The sequence below is a fragment of the Dermochelys coriacea genome, chromosome 1, assembly GCF_009764565.3.
Source record: "Dermochelys coriacea isolate rDerCor1 chromosome 1, rDerCor1.pri.v4, whole genome shotgun sequence".
In the NCBI taxonomy this organism is placed as follows: Eukaryota; Metazoa; Chordata; order Testudines; family Dermochelyidae; genus Dermochelys; species Dermochelys coriacea.
In genome coordinates this window covers 122,722,651-122,748,191 of record NC_050068.2, presented here as the reverse complement: position 1 = coordinate 122,748,191, position 25,541 = coordinate 122,722,651, and the positions used below count along the sequence as shown (strand labels likewise).

Sequence of the window (25,541 nt, the reverse complement as noted above, 5' to 3'; positions counted from 1 at the left end):
TTCAGTTAGCCAGTGTCGCAATCCATTAGCTTTTCCCCCAAAGTCTCTTTTTGATGACCCCAGAAAGGAGGGATGGGCAGAATTGCCCATCCACTTATTATTTTGTCCACCTAGGCCTAATTTCTGACACACCAGTTTTGGTTTACAGATTTCTGATCTCTCGCATCTCTTGTTTATCAGGCATGATCTTAACAAGGTCCTTGAGTTCTATCACTAGGCCTTGCTGTGTGGACTAATTCACTCTGTCTCCCTTTTTTATCTTTTTCCGTCAACTTTTGTTATCAGTTATTATGACATTTTATGAACTTCCAGTCACTTATAGTTAAACTCACAATTAGGGTAAATTTGTAGGCCCAGTTGTCCCAACAGTATGCCAGTCAGGGGGTCTGCACCCTGAAAGTGTGCCTAGGGACCCAAAGACTGGGGCAATGGCTGGGCTTTGTCCAGGCTCCGCAGGCTTGAAACACCTGGAGAGAGACCCAGTGGCTGGGTCATTTCACAGCAGTCTTGTGTGTGGCTGTGAGGAAACACTCAACCATATCTGACAGGCTTTTCCTGGTAGAGTGACGCCGCCTAAAAATGAGGAGCTGTTGATTTCTGCTAAATTATTATCCGGAACCAGCCTTCATGCCACCTACTTATTTAAAAAAAAAAAAAGGGGGGGGGTGGGCTGACTGCTGTAGGGCATATAAGATTTCAAACAATTCTTCTCCAATCTGGTGCCAGGATCCTGGTAGTAACAACTTAAATTGAGAGGACCAGGTGGGGACAACAGAAGCCCAGTCCCAGAGACAGAGCCAAAAAAACTCAACTTGCTTGGGAAGAAAGAGCTACTCCACATGAGTTTACAGATGAGAATTACCAGGTGGTTCTCTCTAAATATGACTTTTTGGAATTTCCTTCAGAATTTTCTGACAGACTTCCCAAAGAGCCCAGAGAGGAGTTCTTCTGTCCTAGCCCAGGGCCAGCTTGTCACCAAAACATCTCTTCAAACATGTCTCAACATGATCCATGGCAATGGTTGTACTAATGAGAAAGACCTCATGACTTCTGGCATCCCTAAAGAAGTGTGGAAACAGTTAAGGACCATCCCTTTAAGGGGTACAGTCTTTTTTTTTTTTTTTTTTTTTTCCCCCAATTGGAAGTCTGAGGCCTTGCACGCCGCTAGGGACTTTTGTGCAAGCCTGGGATACTTAGATATTTACATGCCTGCCCCCAAAAGGAAAGAATGTAGGCCTCAACCTTATTATTGGCTAGCCCCTGATCCATCTAGGAAGAGGCACAAATCCCCTAGCTGAAGATGGTCCTCAGTTTCCATCTCAGTGACCTTTCACATTAATCTAAGTAGCAGATTTGACTACTTCCTTGAGAGCAGATCTCTAGTTGTTCAAAACCTTCTCAACCCATCCCTTCTTAGCTTGACACCTGCTTATCTGTCTCAATAAAGTCCATTCCTTTCTCTCCCTGAGCACCCACTAGGCTTTTATCTGACAAGTTGGAACATGCCTCAGATTGCTGGAGCACATGGTATCCTGTATGTGCATAACTTTGCATGCCACACTTCAGCTGCAATACATGCAAAGCTTGTTGAAGTCTGTATATCATTCAAGCATACATCCGCGGACATGCTGATTCATATGTCTGCGCAAGTCCTCTCATCATTAAGCTGGTGGATGAGTCTGGAATATGTCGGCAAGCGGCTACCCTACTCTCCTCCTTTACCATCAAAGACATTAATGATGGATGCGTCCACCATAGGCTGGAGAGGAAACCTGAATGGAGTGCATAATCAAGATCTCTAGTCCACTTGAGAGACAGCTCTTCATATAAATGTTCTAGAACTGAGGGCCATTTAAGTGTTTGCTCTGAAACTGTAAGCCTAGTCAGGAGAGAAGCATTACTAGTTTACCAAAGGAGATGTCATCTCCTGCCTAATAAAAGAAGGCCCATAGACACCAGACAAACTGTTGTGGAACATCAGTGGACAAAAGACTTAATTGATTGCTCCCCCCACAAACATCCAGGAAGAGATGTAAGCACTTGTTGCATCAGTTTGAACTCTGGGGGGAAGGGAATAAAAATCTTTGTCAAGAAGAAATTCTCTATGCTGCTTGAATTCTGAAGGGTGAAGATTTCTAAGCATAAGCAAGGGATCACCAGCTGTTTAGCTTGGTTTGGCACTAAAGGTCATGTAGAGTTTTCATATTATAGCAGCTTATATTACCTTTTGGAACTAATACTATAACTCGTGTGTGTGTGCGCGCGCGTTCACCTGCTTTAACCTGATAAATAACTCTCGTTTATTTTTCTTAGTTAATAAATCTTTAGTTAGTTTATTATGGGATTGGCTGCAAGGGTTGTCTTTGGTGAGAGATCTAGGGTGAAATTGACCTGGGGTAAGTGACTGGTCCTTTGGAACTGTGAGTAACCCGAATATTGTAATTTTTGGTATAAGGGACCATCTGTCACAAGAGAGCTTGCCTAGGTGGCAAGATAGACTCGAGTGCCCAAGGGGATTGTCTGTGACTCCATGTTAAGGCTTTATAGGGCTTGAGGAGTTCACACTTGATAGTTGGTGAAATTGAAGTATAGAATTCACAGCCAGTTTGGGGGTTTGTGCACTGCTTCTTCACAGTCTGCCCTGGGGTTGGTACCCACACTCCTGAGAAACTCCAGACAGCTTGACACTAAGTAACCGTTTCTTGGGCAATTTATTCCTTGTTATTGATAGGATCTTCCTGAGGGTTAAGACAGCAAGATGCAGGTTTTCTTGTTCTGTGGTAAATCTCTGTTGTACGCGCGCGCACGCACACACACACACATACCCCCACCCCCACCCCCGAGCGGAATTAAGCGTATGTTTAAATCTGAAATGCCCACAGATTTAGAATTGTATTGTAATTTTGGCACTGCTCTATTATGTATAATTTTTTATATTTTTATTTTTTAGGAGGCAGCTTTCAGAAAGGTTGTGCAAGCAACTATGGTGAGAGATCGTCAGCATGGGCCAGTTGTAGAACTCAACAGAATACAGGTAATGTAACTAAAGCTGTGATTGTAATGTGTGGCTAACTCTAGTATTTATAGTGCAAAAGCGAATGAGATTAATTATGTGCTCTTATGAGGATGACTGCTTTAAGTGAGTGATCCTCTCATGGACTGCATCCCACCAGATTTGATTCCACAACTTCCCTTTGGCAGTTACAGTGCTTTGTTTAATGACTATGGGTATGTCTACACAGCAGTGTAAGCCTGGGCTCAAGACTGATCTCCCCCTCCCCCTTGCATCCACACACCAGTGTGCGAACCTATGGTCCTAGGACCCTGAAGGGCTGGAGGGTCCAAACCCATGTTAAGCTGTGACTTAGGGTCCAAGCCCTATTGCTTTCCTATGTGCACATGGCCACAGTTTGACTCGGCTCCCAGTAGTCTTCCAGATGTATCCCAGAGTTCCTTCTTTCTTAGTTCTCTCTATGCCTACGATATGTGGTGCAGTCTGTTGTACTCTATTGCAAACGGAAGCCACACCTCCCTTTGCAAACAGCTGCAGCTCAGATCAGCATTAACCCATTGTCTGCTGAACCCTGGTCTGTGAGCATGCTATGAGAAAGCCTGCAGGGTTTTCAATGGAGACGGATCAGAAGAAGCTATTTGTAAATAGAGCTGCTTCCTGGTTGAAGAGCACAACCAGTTTTTCGTGCATGCTCCCCGGGCACCCCTGCACATGCAGCCCCAGGAGGGGCCATGGGAGCAAGGGCAGGAGAGCGGAGCGGAGATTAAGTGGATGCCCTGCAGGGATGGGGAGTGGCAGAGCTTTTGGCTCTGCACAGCTGGGGAAGGATGAGTCCAACACCCTCCTGGGCAGCCACTTGGTCTCTCTCTGGCCCTCCTGGGCCTGTGCATGCAGGGGTGTCTAGGCAGCGTGCACTGTCAGGGCAGCGTGTGGGAGCCAGTCCTAAAACCTTCCCACAGCGTCAGTGTCTCAGGCTCCTCCTTGCTGCTGTGCAAAGCTTCCCTTTAGCGAAGACCAAAGCTGATGGGCGGGAGGTGACTCCTAGCTGACGGGGTGTTGGGAGTCATCACTCCCCAAGCTGTCCTGAGCCTGGATCTCTGCCACTTCCCCTGCCTGCAAAGCAGCCACTTGATCCTGTTCTGCTCTCTGTCCCTTGCTCCCAGCCTGTCCTTCCCCCACCTTCCCTGGGGCTGCTTGTGCAGAGGCACCCAGACAGTGTGTACTGTGAGGGTGGTGAGTGGGAGCCAGCCCCAAACTTCTCCACCTGGGAATCCCTTATACCTGCCTCCACAGGTGTGGCAGGGGCAAGAATAAGGGATCTGCAGTGTATTTGAGCACACTGCACCCCAATGCCTGGAGCTGCCCTTCACTGCTTCATGGCAGCCAGGCGTGTGTGTGTTTGTGTGTGAAACTTCAAAACAGATAAAATAAAAAACCAAACAAACAAAATCCCTTCATTGAACAGCCCAGTTCAAAAATTAAGAATTACAAAGTTTCATGTTAATAGTTTGACAGACCTGGAGACTGATGTCCTAATTATCCTCAGAACAGGGGCAGATGGGTATTTTCCTACCAGTGTGACTCAGCCTAGAAGTGGAGAGCCCAATTGTCAGATTAGATGACAGATCAGAATAAAGCCTTCTGAAAGCAGCCATTCTACTGAGACAGCCACCAAAGGAGCCAATTATGCAATTTAGGTACCTGAGTCCCATCCATCACAGTTAGTTTTTCCACAGTGCAATGGGTTTGTAGGGCTAGAGCCTCGACACTGTGAGGGGGGAGGTGCTAGGGACCTGGCTACTTTGGTTCGCACATGGGTCAGATAATCCCTTAACCTAGGGTTAAAATGCAGGGTAGATGCTCAAGCTCAGGGTTCCCTGACGTGGGTCAGCTGACTCAAGTCCCACTAACTTTAGGCTTACATTGCTGTGTAGACTTATCCAAAATGTCAGAGAGACTACCAGAGAGATAAAATAAACTTGGTTGACTGTTTTGGAGATGGCTGCTTATTTATGTCTATTACTCTGTGTACCCTGGCACGTTAGTTACATTATGCAGCATGGGATCCCTTGTGTACAACAGGACTGTATTAATTTCCATGGCTGATTGGCAATTATGTAGTAATGCCAGCTGATCAAATCATTTGAAAACCTGCTTGGTTCTTAAGAAGTAAGAAAAATGGTAGAAAGGGGTAGAAGGAGCTGAACACTGCTTTGGAGGGAGCAGGGGATTGTGAAGCCATTCAGGGATAGGGATTTCTAAGATGAAAGGATGATATCATACATTTTAGATCCTAAATTCTCTGGGAGTGGAGCTCCCCTTTGAATGACTTACGGGCTGCACATCTGAGGAAATCTTCTGCCATGACCAGCTCTAATTTTGCAGGAGCAGAGCTCTATGCCTGCACAACTTAGGAGCCCTGAATGACAGCTGTATTTACTATAACCATCTCCTACTCCCTTCTAGAGCTTCAGTCCTTCATTCTGCTATAAGCCACCTTTCAGTCAGCCATGAAGTGCTGATCTCCTGTAGACCCCCCTAAATAGCAGAATAACAAGCTAGGGTTTATAAAATGTGAACAAAATGGCAATTTTCCTTAAATTTGTGGCACAGATTTATACATCTTGGCAAAAAGGTAATTTTTTGGGCCATTTGGGTGGTTGCTTGATTGTGTTATATGTGGCTGGCTATCCTACCCTTCCTCCGTCACCTTCCTGTTGGCAACTGCTGTTTTTTCTCCTCTCTCTATGTAAGATTTCACATTTATTAATACTGATTCCCTCCACATTGTCTACAGCCCCCAGTGCTCTAATCGCTCCAAGTCCCTATGTAGCTTGGTTATTTCCTACATTGTCTGATCCCTGCAATTTAATGGGATTGAATTTACACCAGAGAGCTTCCAGATCTAGTATACAAGGCAGCATTTTGGGATACAGAGTTGTGCACTTCCTTTTTAGTAGGTTTAAACATTTTGTAGGTGGTGCAAAGGGCAGGGGGTGGTGGTGGTAATCAAAACTATCAAGACGTCTCGTGCTTGACAGTGTGACAAGCACATATGTGGACCATCTCATGTAAATCCAAGGAGTTACATAATATGAAGAGACAATGATGGATTCTTATGTCTGTGTACCCCTCCATTGTCACGTAAGCAAAATCAAGACAAACTCATATGACTGAAGCGCACTTTAAAATGCCCTCAAGTATAATTAGGGAACAGGATATTAAACTCTTGTCCTTTCTTGAGTATCACATGTGGTCACATTGAGGGATGTGGTTATTATGAGAGGATTCTTCCCCCACATCATTGACGCTGAAAAATGTAATGCCAAGCCTTAGGCCAGACAGGCCTTTTCCGCAAATATTTCTGTATTGAATAGTAAAGTACTGTTTCACTTAAACTGACAAGAACTAAAACTTAGAGTCCTTTTGCTTTTTTTCCTTTCATGTTATGGTACATAATGTAGAAAATTGGAAATCTATCTTTTTATGGAATTAGATCAGCCAAATTATTTTTTTAAAAATTGCAATGATCTGGCACTTTTGTTAATGAACAGAACTATATTCTGCTTTGTTTATACTCCACTGCCTGCTACCTCTTCGCGTTAGGAAATTCTCTATAAATATTTAAGAGGTAGGCTAGCAAAAAGCCTTTCTGACATAATTCTATGTAATATAAAGAGAGTGCTGCAGCTTTGAAATTTTTTTGAGAAGCTTGACTAAGAGCATCTTCATCTTAGCTTCCTTCTAATTGTGTTTATTTCCTATACTCTCAAATTACCTTTCAGTAGTACAGTTTCTTCATATCTATAACTTAAATAAGTAAGGTCCTATTTGAATCATGGGATAATTATCCAAAAATTGCAGCTGAGTTGTGGACAAACCATGGAAAATCATGGAAAAGTAGTAATAGACCTTATTATTTGCAGTTACAAGGTCGATTATTATATTTCCATGATTTTTCCCTGTTGGGTGCCCAGGGCTGAGAGCGGGGGCCTGGAGCTGACAGTGGCCGCGTGGGGCTGAGAGCGGGGGCCCCTACTGTTGGCTGCCCTGGGCAGCCAAGGCTCTCGCTCTCTCAAAATTTCAGTGGAAGCCTAATAATTGTAGTATTCACAGTTTCCACAATATCATGAATTAAGAATTAAGCTTTATAGAGGACACAGTAGTGTCTAAGATGTTTTGGCACTTCCTCATGCCTGTTGTTGTTGTTTCCATTGTGGAGTAGGTTAATGAAAACAGGATTTTCCCCTGTCCTTCCAGTCTTTGTTGAACTTGGATCCTTAAACCCAATCCCACCTGAAACAAACTGATAGCTGCAGGGTCTCACTATGTGTCAGGAACAGATGCATTATTCTAGCCCAGAGGTGTCATAGATGTGAAGGCTAAAGGGACCATTAGCTAGTCTGACCTCCTGCATAACACCAGCCATAGAACCTCACCCAGTAACTTCTCCATCAAGCCTGTAACTTCTTTTGGAGTTCTTTTAGAAACATCTAGTCTTGATTTAAGGACTTGAAATGATATAGATTCCATCATGTTACACTAGTTCTAATAGTTAATTACCCTCACTGTTAAAAATGTACACCTTATTTCCCATCTGATTTTTCTAGCATCCAATCATTGGCTTTAGTTATTTTTTTCCGCTAGATAAAGAGCCATCTATTATCAGAAATCTCTTCCCCATATAGGTACTTGTAGTTTGTGATCAAGTCAGTTCTTAACCTTCTCTTGGATAAACTCAATTGATTGAGCTGCTTTAGTCTCTATCAGGTATGTTTTCCAGACCTTAAATAATTTTTCAGCATCCTTTTTGAAGTCTGGTCTCACTAATGTGTTCAGTATAAAAGTGATTTGAAGGAGGTCCATGTTTACTTATTGTCCCTGGGTTGGGATATAAATTAAGGACTTTCCTCAATTCATACCTAATCTCCCACAGATATGAATGGAAATTTTGGCATCCCTGCACTTCTATTTATTATTAATTTGTTCAGTCTCTTATTATCAGTGTCACTGATGAGAACCCTCTCCCCCTTTTAGGCTGCCACTTCTTCTGGTCTTGGTTCTCTTTTCCCTTTTCTGTTTCTCTTCTCTCCTTGTGAGTCTCCTCTGTTTTTACCCCCATTTTCTTCCCTTCAGCAACACCCAATTCCCATGCTTAATTCCTCTCTTGTTCCTAAAATGATCATTAATAGTTAAGGTTAACACTGCAGTGGGGCATTGTTGTCCTTTCTCATTTAAATGAGATTAATAGGGAGCAGGGCATTTCTCCCTCTGCGTCATTGTTTCAGGCTTTCTGCAGATCAATTTACATTCAGTTCATGTTTAAAAGATTATCTCTGCAGAGGGCTAGAAAAAGTATTATTTTTTAAATGAAAGTTGAGATTTCCACAACCTGAGGTTTGCAAGACTGCATATAAATAAATCATGAGAGCTGGATCCATCCCTATTCTAGTCTTTTCTCTAAAACATTCATAAATGCTACATATTCCTAAATGATCTGGTAAAAGGTGAGATGACAAAGTTTGCAGATGATACAAAATTATTCAAGATAATTTAAGTCCAAACCTGACTGCAAAGAGTTACAAAGGCATCTCGCAAAACTGGTGACCAGGCAACAAAATGGCAGATGAAATTGAGTGTTGATCATTATTTTGTATTTGACATTTGAAAACATAATCTCAACTAAACATACAAAATGATGGGGTTTAAATCAGCTGTTCCCACTCAGGAAAGAGATCTTGAAGTCACTGTGGATAGTTCTCTGAAAACATCCCCTCAATGTGCAGCAGCAATCAAAAAAAGCTAAGGTTAGGAACCGTTAGGAAAGTAATAGATAAGACAGAAAATGTAATGCCACTATATAAATCCATGATACGCCCACATGTTGAATACTGTATGCAGTTCTGGTTGCCCCATCTCAAAAAAGATGTATTAGAATTGGCAAAGTACAGAGAAAGGCAAGAAAACCTTCTCTTGGATAGGGGTCTGGAACAGCTTGCATAGGGGAAAGCATTAAAAAGTCTGGGACTGGTCAGCTTAGAAAGGAGGTGACTGAGATGGGATATGACGGAGGTCTATAAAATCATGAACGACATGGACAAAGTGAAAAGAACATAACACAAGAACCCAGGGTCACCCAGTGAAATTAATAGGCAGAGGGTTTAAAACAAACCTAAGAAAGCGCTTCTTCACATAACACCCAGTCAACCTGTGGAACTCATTGCCAGGAGATATTGTTAAGGCCAAAAGTATAATTGGGTTCAAAAAAGCATTAGATAAGTTCATGGAGGATAGGTCCATTAATGGCTATTAACCAAGATAGTCAGGGATGCACTCCTGTGCTGTGGGTGTCAGTAAACTTGTTACTACTAGAAGCTATTGGACTTGATAGATTGCCCTGTTCTGTTCATTCCCTGTGAAGCATCTGACATCCACCACTGTCGGAAGACAGGATACTGGCTAGCTGAACCGTTGGTCTGATCCAGCATGGTCATTATGTTCATTCTTCCCCCGTTGCCTCACTTTTGCTCTGGGTGATGAATCAGAAGGGCTGAGGTGGGGAAATGTCTTGGTAGGAGGCAATAAGTGGAAATTTAAACTGATTCTGTCTACTTGTGCCTGGGGGAGGGTGGGGCAGTTGGAAGAGAATGTATGGTAGTAAGAGCCTGGCAGGAAGGGGAGATTGCATCTCTAAAAAACCATGGACCATTTGAAATTGAACTTTGGACCAGTAGTGTATATATCAAATATAGCCTGTGTAAATTCCTTGGCATAGGTACAGCGTCTTGTGTGAGTACAGTGCTAAGCATGTCAGCAATATTCAATAAACATGGCTATGGTCTAATATAACAGTGTGGTACAGCCACATTATAATGTGCACTTGTTCACTTGTTAGGTAAAGCGTTCTAGAAGTAAAGGTGGATTGGCTGGTCCTGATGGTACAAAGTCAGTGTTTGGTCAAATGTGTGCTAAAATGAGTTCCTTCAGTCCAGACAGTCTTCTCCTACCTCATCGTGTTTGGAAAGTAAAGTTTGTTGGTAAGAATTACTTTTTTGTCAACCCTACTTCCCCATAACCATATTCTTTTATTCCTTTTTTGGAGGTAGGGAGTGGTATTCTAGTAGAGCGCGGTGGGGGGGAGAAAATGCTTAAAATGTTCAGCAGTGCAAAGGCCATTTTCAAAGAAATTCAGGCCCTGTGTTTAGGTTTTGTTAAACCTAGTATCAGTAGAAATATTTCCATCATTGTAATCTTAAATTCCAAAGACGAGTTTTAAAAATCAAATATTCTCAAAAATGCAGATTTCTAACCCAAATGTAAGTCTGAAATTGAACCTAGCTAGTTAATTTTCACTAAACTCACAATTTGCATTTTACTTTAATGGTAAAAAGTAAACTAGATTAGGATGTTGCTAATAAACTTCCAATCTATGGCTATATTGACATTTTTAGAACTGTATCAAAGTTAAAGACTAGTGTTTTAAAATATTCCCTAAGAACCTTATGTTCACCAAATCTTTTATTTTTCCTGCCATCCTCCTGCTTCCTTATTTTGCCGAATGGTAGCACAGTAATAATATCTGGTACCTTTATGAGAGAATACAGTTTAACAAGGAGCTTAAAAATACAATAATATAACTTAAATAGGATTAATTGAAACTGCACTCTTAATCAAGGTCCTGTTGATTAAGCGTGGTAATTTGTTTTGTTTCTTTTTGTAGTTCTTAAATGTTAACTTTGCAAATGTTTTAAAATGTCTGGCTGTTTATGGTAATGCTTATACAAGGTTATAAAATAATGTCTGTCAAGGAGGAAACTATATTATAGAACCAAAATTTAAAATGCATTACATTATTTTATCAATATGAGAATGTAGCTTTTACATACAATTTTTCTATTAATACATCACAAAGGAGAAATATTAATACATTTAATTCAGGACCGCATTTGGAAACATTCTTGAAATGATCTGCATGTTTAAACCGACTTTTGTTTTCACAAGGCGAGTCTGTGGATGACTGTGGTGGAGGTTACAGTGAATCAATAGCAGAAATGTGTGAAGAGCTCCAGAATGGGCTTACCCCTCTCCTCATTGTAACCCCGAATGGAAGAGATGAATCTGGAGCAAATAGAGATTGCTTCCTGTTAAACCCTGCTGCCAAGTCTCTCTTACATATGAACATGTTTCGTTTCCTGGGTAAATTTTTTAGCAGCACTGTAATAATTTTACCAAATCTTTGACCATGTGAAGTGTGTAGTATTTAAAAAATATTTTTTACATATCCAGGTGTGCTGCTGGGCATTGCTATCAGAACTGGCAGCCCTCTAAGCCTCAATCTGGCAGAACCAGTATGGAAACAGTTGGCAGGGATGAACCTAACAATTGCTGATCTCAGTGAGGTAAATATGCAGTTTTTGATCATAGATCTAAGGACATGTCTACCTTATGGGGATTGTTCCAGCACAGCTATGGTGCTGTAGCTATCCCAATGTGTATCTGCCGTATAGATGCAGTATATACGTTGTCATAAGGGATTTTTTCTGAACTATAGTTGCTACATTGACAGAAGCATTTTTCTGCCGATCTGGCTGTGTTTACTCCTGGGGGTTAGTTCGTCAATAGCCATGTTGTTCAGAGGTATGAATTTTTTTTATACTCCTTCGTGATGTATCTTCATGTCCTTAATTTTAAAGTGTTGACTAGGCCTAATTTACAGAAAGTGAGAGAGAGCTGTAGATTGTTGTTGCATTTTGACTAACCTTTTTATCTTTGAGCCAGTGTAAAGCTCTGTTTTGTCCTTAAAGTTAGAAATTTAAATAAATTGAAGTCTTATGAAAAGAGTTAAACTAATTGTTTGAATTACAGAACACAGTGAAACCTGTCAAAAGCTATCCCAAAGGCAAATGAGAAACTGGTTGCTTAAAGGGGACTTTCTAGTAAAGATGGATCGAAATTTTACACACACCGCTCCTGAATTATTTGGGGTGGACTCTAAGACACGAAGTGGTGTGGTGTAAGGGATGGTCTCTTATGCCATTTAATTGTATTTGCTACTCTTATAGTAAAAGATAATCTCCAGAGGTACACTTCTGTATATTTCTGCTCTTGAGTTTGTGTATCTAGGAGACCAGGCAGGAACCTCCACTGCTTTGAACATTTAAGATTCTAGAGATGCTCTTATGAGAGGCAGTGGCCCAGTCAACAGAATGCTGGACTGGACTCAGAGTCAGGAGACATTTCAAGCTCTGCCATTGGCTTGCTGGGTGACCTTGGGCAAGTTGCGTCATGTTTCTGTGTCTGTTTTCCCATCTGTAACATGAGGATAATGATGCTGACCTCTTTTGTAAAGCACCATGAGATCTACAGACAAATAGCACTATATAAGAGCTAGGCACTTTTATTAGGATCTTTGTTACAAGAGCAGTTCCTTTCCAGCTGCAGTCAGCAGAGAAGTTTTGTAAGGGCCATATTATCACAGCTCACAGCAGTGCTTAACTTCACAACACATCATTCATATGTTTTCCCAGGTTCTTACCTGTCTCTTGAGTCAGTTTTTTACTGTTAAAAATGATTTTTTTTCTTTCACTGATATGCTTTTAAGATGCCTGTAATATTGTATGAATGTTAGATGTTCTCTGTTTGCCTGATTGTTTTTATGTTTGCTGTATGGTTACAAGGAGTTAATTGCATCAGGAACGGTAGCCCTTTGGTTACCAATCCTTAGAAGGACAATGCAGGTGGTTAACTGGCTGGCTGGCTGTATTGGGGAAAGATTCCAGCAGGTAACCGCAGGGGAGCTTTCAAGATGGAAAACTGAAACAAAGAACTTTAGAGCAGATTAAAAAACCTGAGCCCCTGAGCTTGAAGGTGTAGTGGGGAGACGCATGCAGTGGAACTGCAGGAGTTGCAGACTGTTCTTCTCATGCTGAGGTTGGGGTACCTGGCATAAGACATGCCTGCCTAAATTTTAGGTTAGACAGTTACACATGTAGACAGTTTCTGTTACTATCCCTTAGCTTTTGTTATGATTTATTCCTGAGGTTGAGATTTGTTCTGAAAGGGTTGTTTTGGATCACTGTTTTCATACTGGTAACAGGAAAGTATTGCAGGTCTCGAACCCAGTCAGGCCTGCTAAGGAATCATGGTTTACACAGGGTACTTCACTTCACTTCCCTGGGGCAGAATTGGGAATCCCATAGTTCTCCCACTCTCAGAAGTGAAGTAAAGTGCAGGCCTGACATCTGGAAGAGTTGCACTCAGAGATAGGAGGGATCAATGCTGCAGCGAGCCCTGAACTGTGACAATACTGGCCCTGCTTTGTGCATATTGTTTATTGTTGCTTCTGGAATGTATTCTCCTTTTTCTTATCTGTGTCAGGTTGTTTGATGTTTACTACTCTGAGAATTCATTTAACGTATTGATCCGTGTTCTTGTCAAGCAGGACTCCTGTGAGGTGTTGCAATGTTCTTTTGAGAATAAGGGAATAGTCCATGTGAGGCACCTCTAAATCCAGTCTCAGTGGTGATCTGGTTTCTTGGCAGATACGTTTTCCTTTCCCTTTCTGTTGCAGGGGGGAGGGGTCACCTGGACCACAGAAACCAATGAAGTTTCATGCAGAATACTGTGCTACTCTGTTACTTAAAAAGCCAGTTGGATGACTGTCTTCATGTCAATTATTAATTCGGGGTAGTTTGTGTGACTAGTCCCCTTTGTCCTATTGTGAAAAACATTCCTGTGCCATATGAAAAGTACACAGAGGTGAAGAATGAATAACTTCAGTTTTAGCTCATGGATTTGTTTTCCTTTGAAAGGTCGATAAAGATTTTATTCCTGGGCTTATGTACATTCGAGACAACGAAGCTACTTCTGAAGAGTTCGAAGCCATGAGCCTTCCCTTCACAGTTCCAAATGCAAGTGGTCAAGACATTCAATTGAGTTCCAAATATACCCATATTACACTGGATAATAGAGCTGAATATGTGAGACTGGCAATAAACTACAGGTTTGTTGAATAACTTCACTAGTTTAGATTTAAAGAAACTGTGGGAACTATAGAAGCGTTGCTTTTACGCAATGCTATGCAATGTAGTGCTCTGGCTACGTGTACAGTATTAGCCAATCTTTTCCCTGTCATTATGGTGTAAATCAATATCCTTTGAGAAGGAAAAAATGGAATCATTAGGTCAGGCATATTCTTGAGAAAATAAGAGGGGATTATTTCAAGCTCACAGTGGTGGCCAAAACTGTCTCTTGTCATCTTGGCTTGCCCAGAGGTTGATCCAGCCTCCTCTGACATGGGCTTCACAATAATTGTCCATGTCTGTCATCTCTAGCCTGGCTTGCTGTAATGTGTTCTACTTGGGCTTATCCTTAAAGTCCTCTCAGAATTTCCAATTAATGGAGACTGTCATTAGTGTCCTTTTTAATGTGGAGCAGGACTACAAGAGCCTTCTACATCTGGACTCCAATCTTTCCCTTGGTTTTCTATCCTGTTTTAGATGCAAAATTGAAACAGCAAGTTTTGCCTCTGGCAATTGACTTGAGACTTTAATTGTTTTAAAATGTAATTTTGAAACGTATCTTCTAAGAGACAACCTATCTAAATTCTTAGTCACTGAGGGACAATCTACACTCATTCCTATATTTGCTTTCTACAACCAATTCTCTGTGTAATTTTTCATGAGTGATGTATCTGAATATTTGGATGCTAATATCTAAACTATATCATTAAATATATTTAATCTTATTTTGGTTGTTGCTGATTATGTACTATATATATTGTATTACTTTTAAACAAATCTTTGTACTTTTGAATAATTTAAGCACTATACCCAGATGTACAGACACTCTTTTCTTAACCTATGTATTATATCATTTTAACATTAGCTTTAATAAAAATTTTATCCTCACTTTTCAATCCTTGCCTAATGCCATCTAACCATCACACGTCAGGCAGATATACTCCAATTTGGCTGAGATGTGCTTAGGTCAAGATAAGAGTGTGGGTTGGAAAGGTGGCTTTGTGGCCCCGGACTTGGGGGATGGTCTGATTTACCTTGCTTACCCATGGCTCACAAAGGGCTTTTCTGACAGCCAGAGTTTGCCAGGAATAGGAATACTGCATCACTCTCCCCACTTTGAGTAAAAACAGCCTTGACTGTTATCTTCTGCTCCACCCTCATCTTTGTGCTCATCTGTTCCTCCATATAATTAGATTGTCAACTCTTTGGGGAAGAAATGGTCATTTCATTATATACGTACACGGGGCTTTTAGCAAAGTTTTGCAAAAGTTAGGTCCATTTTGCTGGAGATTGCATGGGATTTTGAACATAAAATCATATTAAAGATGGAGCATTAGCAACTAGTTTTTAATATAGTGTAATCCTTTAATATAGGATAACTTGCACAACTTTCATTTTAGTTGTTAATCTGACAGTAATTACATCCAAGTTCACCAAATTTTGAACCTCCTAAATTGGACAAGAGCATAAAAGAAAAATCTTTAACAAGAACAGAGAAAGTTTAACTAAGCTTTTTTAATGTGAAGACAGCTTAGTCATTTTACAACTGGCATTCCCACATGCTTTCATACTTCATGTGCAGCTAAAAGGGATTCCAAAAATGGTGAAATTCTTTCCTGTCTAGAAAACATTAAGCAAATTCTAGTCTTCTTTTAAAAACTAAGGCCCAATTTCTACCTTTGAGTGCCTAGTTAGGCTCCTGAATGCATATGCAGACACATAAATAAGTGCTCTAATCTTCAGCAGCACTGAGCAGCCAGAATCCTGAAGTCAGTGGAGCTGGAGGTGCTCTGGACTTCTTAAACTGAGGCCACTTTTAATTAAATAGCTATATTTGTATTTAGGAGCCTAACTGGATATCCCAGGATATGAAAATGTTGTTGTCGCAAATGCTTATTGATTAGTGTAAATGAGGCAACAAATTGGCATAATTAAGAAATTATTTTTGGACTGTAATTTTAATTCACAATGCAATGCTTAATTTTAATGCACAATGCTCGAATGATCATGATAAGCATTCACTGAAACTTATTTCCGCTGAAATGTCTTTCTGCAGGCTTCATGAATTTGATGAACAAGTTGCAGCAGTTCGGGAAGGGATGGCCCGGGTTGTTCCTGTTCCTCTTCTTTCCCTCTTTACGGGATATGAATTGGAAACAATGGTATAGGTTTTCACATTTGCTACTTCTGCTGGATTGATGATGTAAAATTAGGCCATTTACTTGAGTCTTACTGATCCAATTCTCATGTTTTAGCTCTAGTAAAAATATGCAGTCTAATTATAGTAGATTGCATGTAATTTGTAGGTGAAGGAGAGGAGTAGCAAATATTTATATAGTTGTCCTATCATACTTTCACAAGCATTACTTTTAATGCAGTTGGGCGGTCTGATGTAATAGATTAAGTGTGGAGCTAAGAACCAGGAACTGCTGAAATCTGACATTTGACTTGGAAAGAGATCATTGAAAGAGCTGTTGAGGGCTAATTCAATTTTGTACAGCACTTCAAAGTTGTAAAGTGTTAAATTTAGTCATTGTCCCTGATGCTAAGCCTCACTGTTTGAAGGAGTTAATTGACCATAACTAGTAGATGTTTGGAATGTTCATTTTGTCATTGAAAAAGCTGATTAAACATTTTGATGGAAAGAAGGGAACAAATTGCTTTTGACCGATTTCTGATCAGTTCTTTTTCCTTATCTTCGTGTTTTAATTTCAGGTATGTGGAAGCCCAGATATCCCACTTCACCTTCTGAAGTCTGTAGCAACATATAAGGGAATTGAACCTACCGCCTCCTTGATACAGTGGTTCTGGGAGGTGATGGAATCCTTCTCCAATACAGAACGATCTCTTTTCTTACGTTTTGTATGGGGCAGGACAAGGCTACCTAGAACTATTGCAGACTTCAGAGGCCGGGACTTTGTTATTCAGGTAAGGTCAAGAAACCTGCAGGTTGGTAATGAAGGAGTCGTGGCAGACAGGAAAATGTGCTAATTTCACTAAACAAGCTTAATATCAAGTTCACTTTAGAGTTTATAGAGCAGTAGAAGATGCAAAATGCATAACTAAGCAACAAACTTTCATTTAAATATTGTCCTTGGTCCAATTCTGGCTAGTTCCTGTGATGGGCAATTTATTTATTTATATATTTTTGAGATACCCTCCTCCAGCCCATTTTGCTTCTGTTGGTGAGTTTCCCTCAGTAGTAGTCACCCCTGATTTTGGTAGTATTCACTTGAGACACATTATCTTATTAAATGTTTCAACTTAATACACTGAAGCTATGTTTTTAGCGCTAGGGCATTTTTTATATTTTACCAGTTACATAGTGAATAGTTTTTTATCTAGCTTGTTCTTTAGTATATACTATTCATTTCTAAGAGCCTCATACTATATAGAACCACGTTTTTGATTTTGTATGAAGAAGATGTGTTTGACTTGGTCATTATTTTTAAAAGTCTTCTTAACATCAGGGTAAATGTGTGATTTTTTTTTTAAATTACTTTTTTTAATCCTAGTCTTATTTTAGTATGTTATCTCTGTGTTGCTGAACAATAAAACTAATGGCTTGTGCCTGTTGTCTGACAGGTTTTGGATAAATACAATCCTCCAGACCATTTCCTTCCTGAATCCTATACATGCTTCTTTCTGCTGAAACTGCCCAGGTATTCTTGTAAGCAGGTATTGGAGGAAAAACTGAAATATGCCATTCATTTCTGCAAGTCCATAGACACTGATGATTATGCCCGGATAGCACTGACAGGAGAGCCAGCTGCTGATGACAGTAGCGATGATTCCGACAATGAAGATGCAGATTCTTTTGCTTCAGACTCTACACAGGATTATTTAACAGGACATTGAAGCAAATAACATAAGAGACAAATATGTCACAAGCACTGAGGCATGAAACGCCACTAGTGGCATCTGAGCAAAGGAGTACAGAATATGTATAATCAGAGGAATACTAATCTTCTGAACGTTTGTTACTCACAGTAGGAATAATGGAGTATAACTTAAGACATCTGCTTAGAATAAATGGCACGGTATGTGGGCATTTAACATTTATTTTAAGAGTTGAGAGTGTCTCCCATAAGACTGCACTACATTTAGAAGCTTTGTGTTTACTAAAGTGTTGTAAATGTTTATATACATATGGTAGTGCAGCATCCAGAAAAAGCAGTGAAACCTTTAAATTGTGGGTGCAATAGATTTTTTTCATAATAAGTGTTGTTATGTGTAACTTCTTGATTGTATATTGGAAATACTGTGCAACAGCTGATAGTATTATAAATATTTCAATTAACTTTACTAGAAGTTTGTTTATTAAAAAACTTTTTGAACATTAAATTATCAGTATTCCTTGAAATACATCTATAGGTAATTAAATGAAAAAGGTCATTAGGTTCACCTCCTCCCCTTGTTTGTATATTTTAGCTTATGCATTATGTATCTCAAATCAATACCTTTCTGTGAACAGCATCATAATTCTTGTCATGGAAAGTGTATTGTATATAATTGTGCCATGTATATGCAAAAATTATAATTTCCCTCGAAATAAAACTTCTGTCACAAAGACTTTAGTATGACTTTTTATAGTAATGTATAGAGAGTACGTAGAAAAGAACTGTAAAATGGTTTAAATCTTTAAGGCTGTATCTATGCTAAGTTCTTTTTCTGCAGCCCAGTGTCACAAGCCATTGGCCCCCTCCCTCAGGGGGTCCCCTGGGGAGGCAGACCAGCATTGTATGTTGCTAGCGCTGTGGCAGGCATCGCAAGGCATTTGGGGAAGGGTGAAAGGTGTGAGTGTGGAGTGAAAGATTCCTTTGCAGGTTACGAGAGGCCGTAGAGGGAGGAAAGGAGAAGGGAATGGGTTAACTCGACACTCCAGCTAGGTCTGAAGACAAGACGCTGACTCCAGCCAAAGGCCACAGCACACAACCAAATCTCCGCTGCCTGGATTCCAACCCCAACCAGTCGTGAGAAAGGATTCAGCTGAACAGAACCGCAGGGGCTGCGAAAACTAGTGAGACAGTGAAGGCCAGCGAGTGGGAAAACAATAGCTTTTACGTCTCTGAAGCCGGTGTATTTTGGGAATGCTGAGGAAGCCACGGAAGGCTGATTTGGACTGGTACAAAGAGCATGGGGGAGAGAGGTCCCTGAACGAGACGCCCCCAAAAGACCCCAGGACTTAACTCTCCTGAGAGCTAAAGCAAATCGGAGATCAACAGCGGACATTAGATGGCCTGTGCACAGGACAGAACTCTCATCTACCCTTCCCCCCTCTTCTTCTTACATTACACCCAGGCTTGGCCAGCCCTGGGTCATGCGTGTGTGAGTATGAAAGTGGGTTAGGGCTGTGGCACTAATGCTTTCTTTCTTCCTCTGAGTGATGTGGGAGCGTTCCCAGCACTCACTGCTGTTGTTTTATTAATAAAACTTCAAAACTTAGTCACTTGGTGTGCTTCTTCATCTCCTCCCCTAGTGATCCTGTGGCCTCAGCCTGATCACCTGATGCCTCAGGCAGATTGGTAACATAATTCTGTCACACCAGTACAGTAACACCTCACTTAAAGTTGTCCCTGTTAATGTTTCATTGTTATGTTGCTGATCAGTTAGGGAACATGCTCATTTAAAGTTGTTCAATGCTCCACTCTTGCATTGTTTGGCTGTGTGCTTTCTCCACAGCTGGCAGCCTCCCTAAGCCCCCCCCCTTCCCTGTGCCTGCCGGCAGACCCCACAGATCAGCACCTTCCGCCTCCTGCCCGTGGCAATCAGCTGGCTTGTGGCATTTAGGAGGGAGTGGGGAGGAGCAAGGATTCGGCGCACAGGCTCCCCCTCCCTCCCCTCTCCTCCCTCCTGAACACCGCAGACCCGCTGATTGCCCCAGGCAGGAGGCAGTGGGGGGAAGGAGGGGGAGCCTGCATGCTGAGTCCTCATTCCTCCCCCCCGCCTCTTAAACGCTGCAAGCCAGCTGATTGCCCCAGGGAGGGGGGAGGAGCGAGGACTCGGCGTGCCTCCCCCTTCCCTCCACTGCCTCCTGCCTGTGGCAATTAGCTGGTTTGCTGCGTTCAGAAGGGAAGGGAGAGAAGCGAGGATGCAGCGTGCAAAGTAGAGGGGGAGAAGAGGAGGCAGGTCAAGGGTGGGGGCTTGGGAAAGGGGTGGAATGGGCGGGCTGAGGGTTGAATGATGACGATCCTGACAGGGAATGCAGCTCCAAAGTGATTAGGGGAGTTGGTCATCTAAATGACTTACTATAAAGAAATTTACCAAGAAAAAAAAAAGGAAAGCAAAACAACAATCTCAATGTGTTTTTTTCCAGTTCAGAAAGTTCAGCAAGAGGAGCAGCCGGACAATCCACCCTCTTCCATTCTCTGACTCCACCACCTCAACCAAGCTTCATAGTCAGCAATGATGATTGGAGTATTAAATTGCTTGTTTAAAATTGTTTAAAATGTATATAATGCCTTTTGTCTGGCAAAAAAAAAATTTCCCTGGAACCTAACCCCTCCTATTTACATTAATTCTTATGGGGAAATCGGTTTCGCTTAACTTCGTTTCACTTAGTCGCATTTTTCAGGAAAATAACTACAACGTTAAGTGAGTAGTTGCTGTATCTCCTACAGTTCTGCTACACATGGGCTTCTCTCCTCCTCTATGCAGCTTCCATAGACGAGCCAAAGCTGCATTGCCTATGTCCTGTTCTCCCACTCGTTGACAGAGCTTCTGCCTCTGCAGCAACAGACAGAGGTGGTTCGCTTGGCTCCCATTCTTTCTTTTGACTTCATTGCTTTGGGCATTTTTCAGGCAGTTTGAACTTTTTGCTTCGTGCTTCCTTGCCACATCCTAGTCCAGCGTCTGAGCAGTGCAGTGTCACAACCACCTAAAGCCACTGCTGCAGTTCCTCCTCACTGGGCTCCTCTGCCCCATCACAGGCATGGCAGAGCAACTGCACAAGCATCAGGCAAAGTCCAGAAAGCTGCTTTGCATACAGAGCACCTTCTCAGGCTCAGCAGAAGGCAAATGATGCCCAGCCTGCTCCTAGTGAGCCAGCCACCCCTAACTCTAGTAGGGCATAGAGCTCTGAGTTACAGGCGTGTTGAGTCCCCTACCCACCCAAGTAGGCATAACTTCACTACAGAGAAACCAACCAAGAGACAGATCAGAACAGATGGAGACTCTAAGGACAAGGAGGACTTTATCCAGCCTGCCCAGGGGGGTAAATCCTGGTGTAAAACAGGACCACAAAGATAACCGTACTGGGATACTGGTCCCCACCACAAGGCCTAAGTTGGGTCTTAGATGGGGAGAGATGCTGGGTTCCTAAATAGCACCCCCTACTTTCCCAGTCTGGATCAGATCCCATCCACAGGAGAGTGAGACTCGGATGAGAGAGAGACCGGGGGGGGAGGGAGGGAGGGAAGGAAGAGTTCTCTAGAGGGACTTGGCTCCATGTAAAGCAAGTCCCAAGAGACCACATTCTGGCCATGCTCAGGCAGCCACACCTGCGAAGTGTGCCAAAAAGTCAGAAAAGCCCAGAAAGTACAAAAATATCCAGAACAAGCAAAGTTGGTTGTGATAACTCTGTATAGGCCAAGGAGGCTATGGTTCTGCCATCTGATAGAGCTGAAACTGAATTCACCATTACAGCTATCACCCAACAGCTTTCCAAAGCACTCTTCTCCACCCAAATAGTCTTCAGTTGAGAAGCCTGGTTATTGAAAACCTGTCTTCTGAGGTCATCAGGACTTTGCTCGTGTCCAGGAGAGTCTCCAGGATAAAAGCCTGTTCCATCGGGACCAAGTTTAGCCTTTGGTGCCAGGAGAGCAATGCTAATCCAAGAGATTCTGGAACTAGATCTACCTTTGAATTTTTCTAAGAATAGATGGATTAAGGTTCTCAGCCCCACACCATAGCACAACAGGTATCAGCCATTAGAAGAGTTCTCTCTCTCTCTGGAACAAAATCCCCAGGTAGTCAGATTTCTCAGAGCAGTCAGCCTGGCCAGACCAGTGGTTAGACCAGTCTTTCCTAAATGGGACATACTGCAGGTGTCGAAGACCCTAACCACTCACCCTTTTGAGCCTCTCTATATCAGCCTTGTATATCTCCATCAAAACCTGTTTTCTGGTTGCCATCATATCTGGTAGTCATGTTTCAGAGCTATCTGTATAGGAATCCTATTATATGTTCCATGAGGACAAGGTGATACTGAAAACACCAGAGTCTTTTCTCCCCTGGGTTCTTTTTTCCCTATCTTGGAAGAGATTATCCTTCCTTCTCCCTAAAGCCACAGCACCTGATTGAGAAGCTGTGGCACACTTTAGATGTCAGAAGAGCACTGAAAAATCTCTCACCCTCACAGAATCCATGCAGAGGTAAGGTGTTCTGTGTGTCTCCTTTCACTCAAAATGTTAAGAGCTCAGAGTCTCCAGACTAGATGGGTCAGATTGTGCATTATTGAGGCCTTACAAAGTGTCTGGCACTCCTGTTCCAGAAGAAATCAGGGCACAGTTCGTGAGATCCATGGCTACCCCAAGGGCCAAATGAGCATGTACTTCCACCGTAGAGATATGCAGAGCACCCACGTTGTCATGGGTTAACACCTTTATCAAACACTACAAAGTGGATTTTCTGTCCTCCACAGAAGCCGTCTCCGGTGGTGGTCCTGTAATGACCTTGCCTTTTGGACAATTCTCAATGCGGTGGGGAGTCTGTCTTTCTTTCAGTTTGCCTTTTCTTGTTCCTTATTATTCCTGTTCCTTGGTGACACTGGACTGCAGAATGGAAAATTTCGTATTTGATGATTTCCTTTCTGCTAACAGTATCTCCCACAATTTTACTCACCCAAGATGGCTTTCTGTCAAGAGTCAATATTTTATTTGGTGTATTTACCCTGCAGGGAGTTGACCTGGCATATGTGGTTAATGAATTGGACATTAATGTTAGTTATACTTTTTCTCTTGAGTTTTTCACCCAGCTTTGGAATGACTGACTTGTTGGCAAGTGGGAGAAGAGTGGGAATGGGCATGGTATACACAAGCCACACTGCAGCTTTGAACCACCTCCCGAAGCTGCAGATAGGAAGAGCACAGCCCACACATAGCAGAATTGTGGGAGATGTTTCTAGCAGAAACGGAATTACCAGGTAAGGAAGTTTCTGTTCTGCCAATTGTAAATGCTGGTGCTGCTCCACCTGTGGTAGCAATGGTGGGTGTGTTAGTGTAGGCAGGGCTTTAGGCTGCCACTAGGATGTTAAGCACTGTCATAAATTGTTTCAGAGCAAGTCTAAACACCATCGTGGTAAAATACTAGTGATAACCAACACTTTGTTTATGCAGGTACTTCCATCATTGTCACTGCTGGTTGAGGTGAATCGATGTTAGCAATGGAGGGAAAACTCTAGTATAGACAAGGCTTAAAGCACAAGTCAGTCCCAAGTCCCTTAAGGCAAGTAGAAGAATAAGATGAAACATTCAGGTTCTGTCTATATGTACAGCAGTGCAGACTAAAGCACTCAAGTGAAGATGCTACTAAGCCAATGGGAGAGCTTCTCCTGTTGGTGTAGTTGTACTGCCGCTTACAGAGGTGGATTATCTGTCCACGGACTAGCGCTGTCTACACTGGGGGATAGGTTGTTATAACTACATCACTCAGGAGTTGTGGATTTTTCACACCCCTGTGTGACACAGTTATACCAATGTAAGTTTGTGGGTTAGACCTGTCTTGCATAGCACCTTATGCCTGAGGAATTTAGAGCACTTCACACAAACATTAAGACCCTGAAATGTTTTGTCCATGGGGAAATCTCTGTACACCACAGAAATCAATATGGCTACATGCAGGTACAGCTGTTCTCCAGCAAACAGTGAATTGCAGGATTTGGTCTTATGTCTCTTTAAGTAGGAAAATAGATCAGCTATAGATATGGTAAAATAGCAACAATATTTCCTAAAACAACCAGTTAAGGGTAAACTTAGATCAAGATTAAATCACCAATATTTTATTACCAGGATACACTAACTCTGTAGTGAACACATGCATGTCAGAGCAGAAGCCAGGTGGGGGGACAGCAAAGTAATTATTTAGCTGAGGACCCAGTTAAGCAGATCAAATAGGCATTAATCAATCAGGCAATTAATTAGGAGCAGATCAGTTAGTTAAGATGATTGAGGTGAAGATTGATGTTCTAATTAAGTGGTCATTGCTGAGAAGACATAGGACATTTTAATGAGGTTGCTGCAAATCCCCAGGTGAAGTACCAAGTAGAGGATAGGTTTCAGAGTAGCAGCCGTGTTAGTCTGTATTCTCAAAAAGAAAAGGAGTACTTGTGGCACCTTAGAGACTAACAAATTTAAATTTGTTAGTCTCTAAGGTGCCACAAGTACTCCTTTTCTTTTCAAGTAGAGGATAGTGGCTCAGCCAGCAGAGGAGTGAAAGTTTGTGGATGGGATCAGTCCCTTGCTGCTGGTCCCCATGCCTGCCCTGCTTAATGAAGAGAGCTGTAGCTCATGAAAGCTTATGCTCAAATAAATTTGTTAGTCTCTAAGGTGCCACAAGTACTCCTTTTCTTTTTGGGCAGGGAAGATGTCAGTGACATTAAAGGCCACTGGTGCTTCTGTAAGTGAGGGATAGAGGGACTATACACCTCCCCTTACAGCTGGTCCCCATTGCTAGATTTGCTTAGGGATTTATTTGATGCTTTAGATAGTTATAAGAAATAAAACTAGACTTGGCAGTGGAAATTCTCCTTGTTTTGTAGGAGCAGTTGCCATGACAACTTTCTCAGCTTTCTCAGTCCAGAGGACTAGAAATATGGCTGATTTTTTTTCTTGAGCCAAGAAAATTTACAGCCCAGAAGATGCACTTCCCAAGTCACCTAAAAAAGTAAAAAAGTACAGGGAAGATACAGCATGTGATGTGCGACATTGTGGCATGTGTGGCATACTATCATACATGATGATAGCTAGCCCTCTACTCCAGTAATCCAAGTGGTGCAATCATTTTACATACTTTCTTTTGGGTCCTCAGAAGTATTTTTTTTGTGTTTTGTTTTTACAATGGTCATTTTTTCTTCCCACACTACAGACATAACAGGTATTATTGAAATATCAAGATTTTAAGATAAATATCTTCCAACAGCTTTAATTCTAGTTATTATGTAGAACGGTCCACAGAATTGGGTTAATGATGTATGTAATGAATAAGCTCTTGAGATCAAAGACCCTTTTGTTAGAAACTACTGATTTTTTTTCTCTTGAAAAGGCCACTTGTTTTGCAAGTAATTGACTGTTAAACTGACACATGGTCACGTGTAAACAGTGTAAAAAGTCTATTCCTTTTGTCATCTGGTTTTTAGATGGCTTAACCATTAAGAAGAAAAACAAGATGCTCCTTTAGCTAAACACAAACCTATTTAAGTGTTAAGACCTCACCGTTTTTTACTTTTGTTCTTAGATAATGTGTGATCCCTCGGCTTTAAAATATGCCACCCAAGTTTCTAATTTCCTTGA

At 41.7% G+C, this 25,541-nt stretch overlaps 1 protein-coding gene and 1 long non-coding RNA gene across 6 annotated transcripts in view; both read left to right on the top strand.

Annotated features, from left to right (window-relative positions):
- Positions 1–18,604, top strand: part of HERC2 (HECT and RLD domain containing E3 ubiquitin protein ligase 2) — a 216,607-nt gene extending 198,003 nt beyond the window's left edge. For 4 of the 5 annotated variants that reach the window (XM_038384377.2, XM_038384283.2, XM_043493153.1 and 1 more), the window contains exons 86-93: positions 2,951–3,034; positions 9,909–10,050; positions 11,015–11,209; positions 11,300–11,412; positions 13,825–14,015; positions 16,091–16,196; positions 16,750–16,962; positions 17,620–18,604. In XM_038384377.2, the coding sequence (XP_038240305.1) occupies positions 2,951–3,034; positions 9,909–10,050; positions 11,015–11,209; positions 11,300–11,412; positions 13,825–14,015; positions 16,091–16,196; positions 16,750–16,962; positions 17,620–17,892 (1,317 nt within the window). In that variant the 3' untranslated portion in view covers positions 17,893–18,604. Of the gene's footprint in view, positions 1–2,950; positions 3,035–9,908; positions 10,051–11,014; positions 11,210–11,299; positions 11,413–13,824; positions 14,016–16,090; positions 16,197–16,749; positions 16,963–17,619 lie in introns of those variants that run through there. The other variant, XR_006274540.1, reaches the window with a different exon arrangement.
- A 1,132-nt stretch (positions 18,605–19,736) lies between these two features.
- On the top strand, positions 19,737–24,531 carry LOC122455950. The gene is made up of 3 exons (XR_006274493.1): positions 19,737–19,748; positions 21,587–24,304; positions 24,443–24,531. It is a non-coding gene; the product is annotated as an uncharacterized LOC122455950 (long non-coding RNA).
- The last annotated feature ends 1,010 nt before the right edge of the window (positions 24,532–25,541 follow it).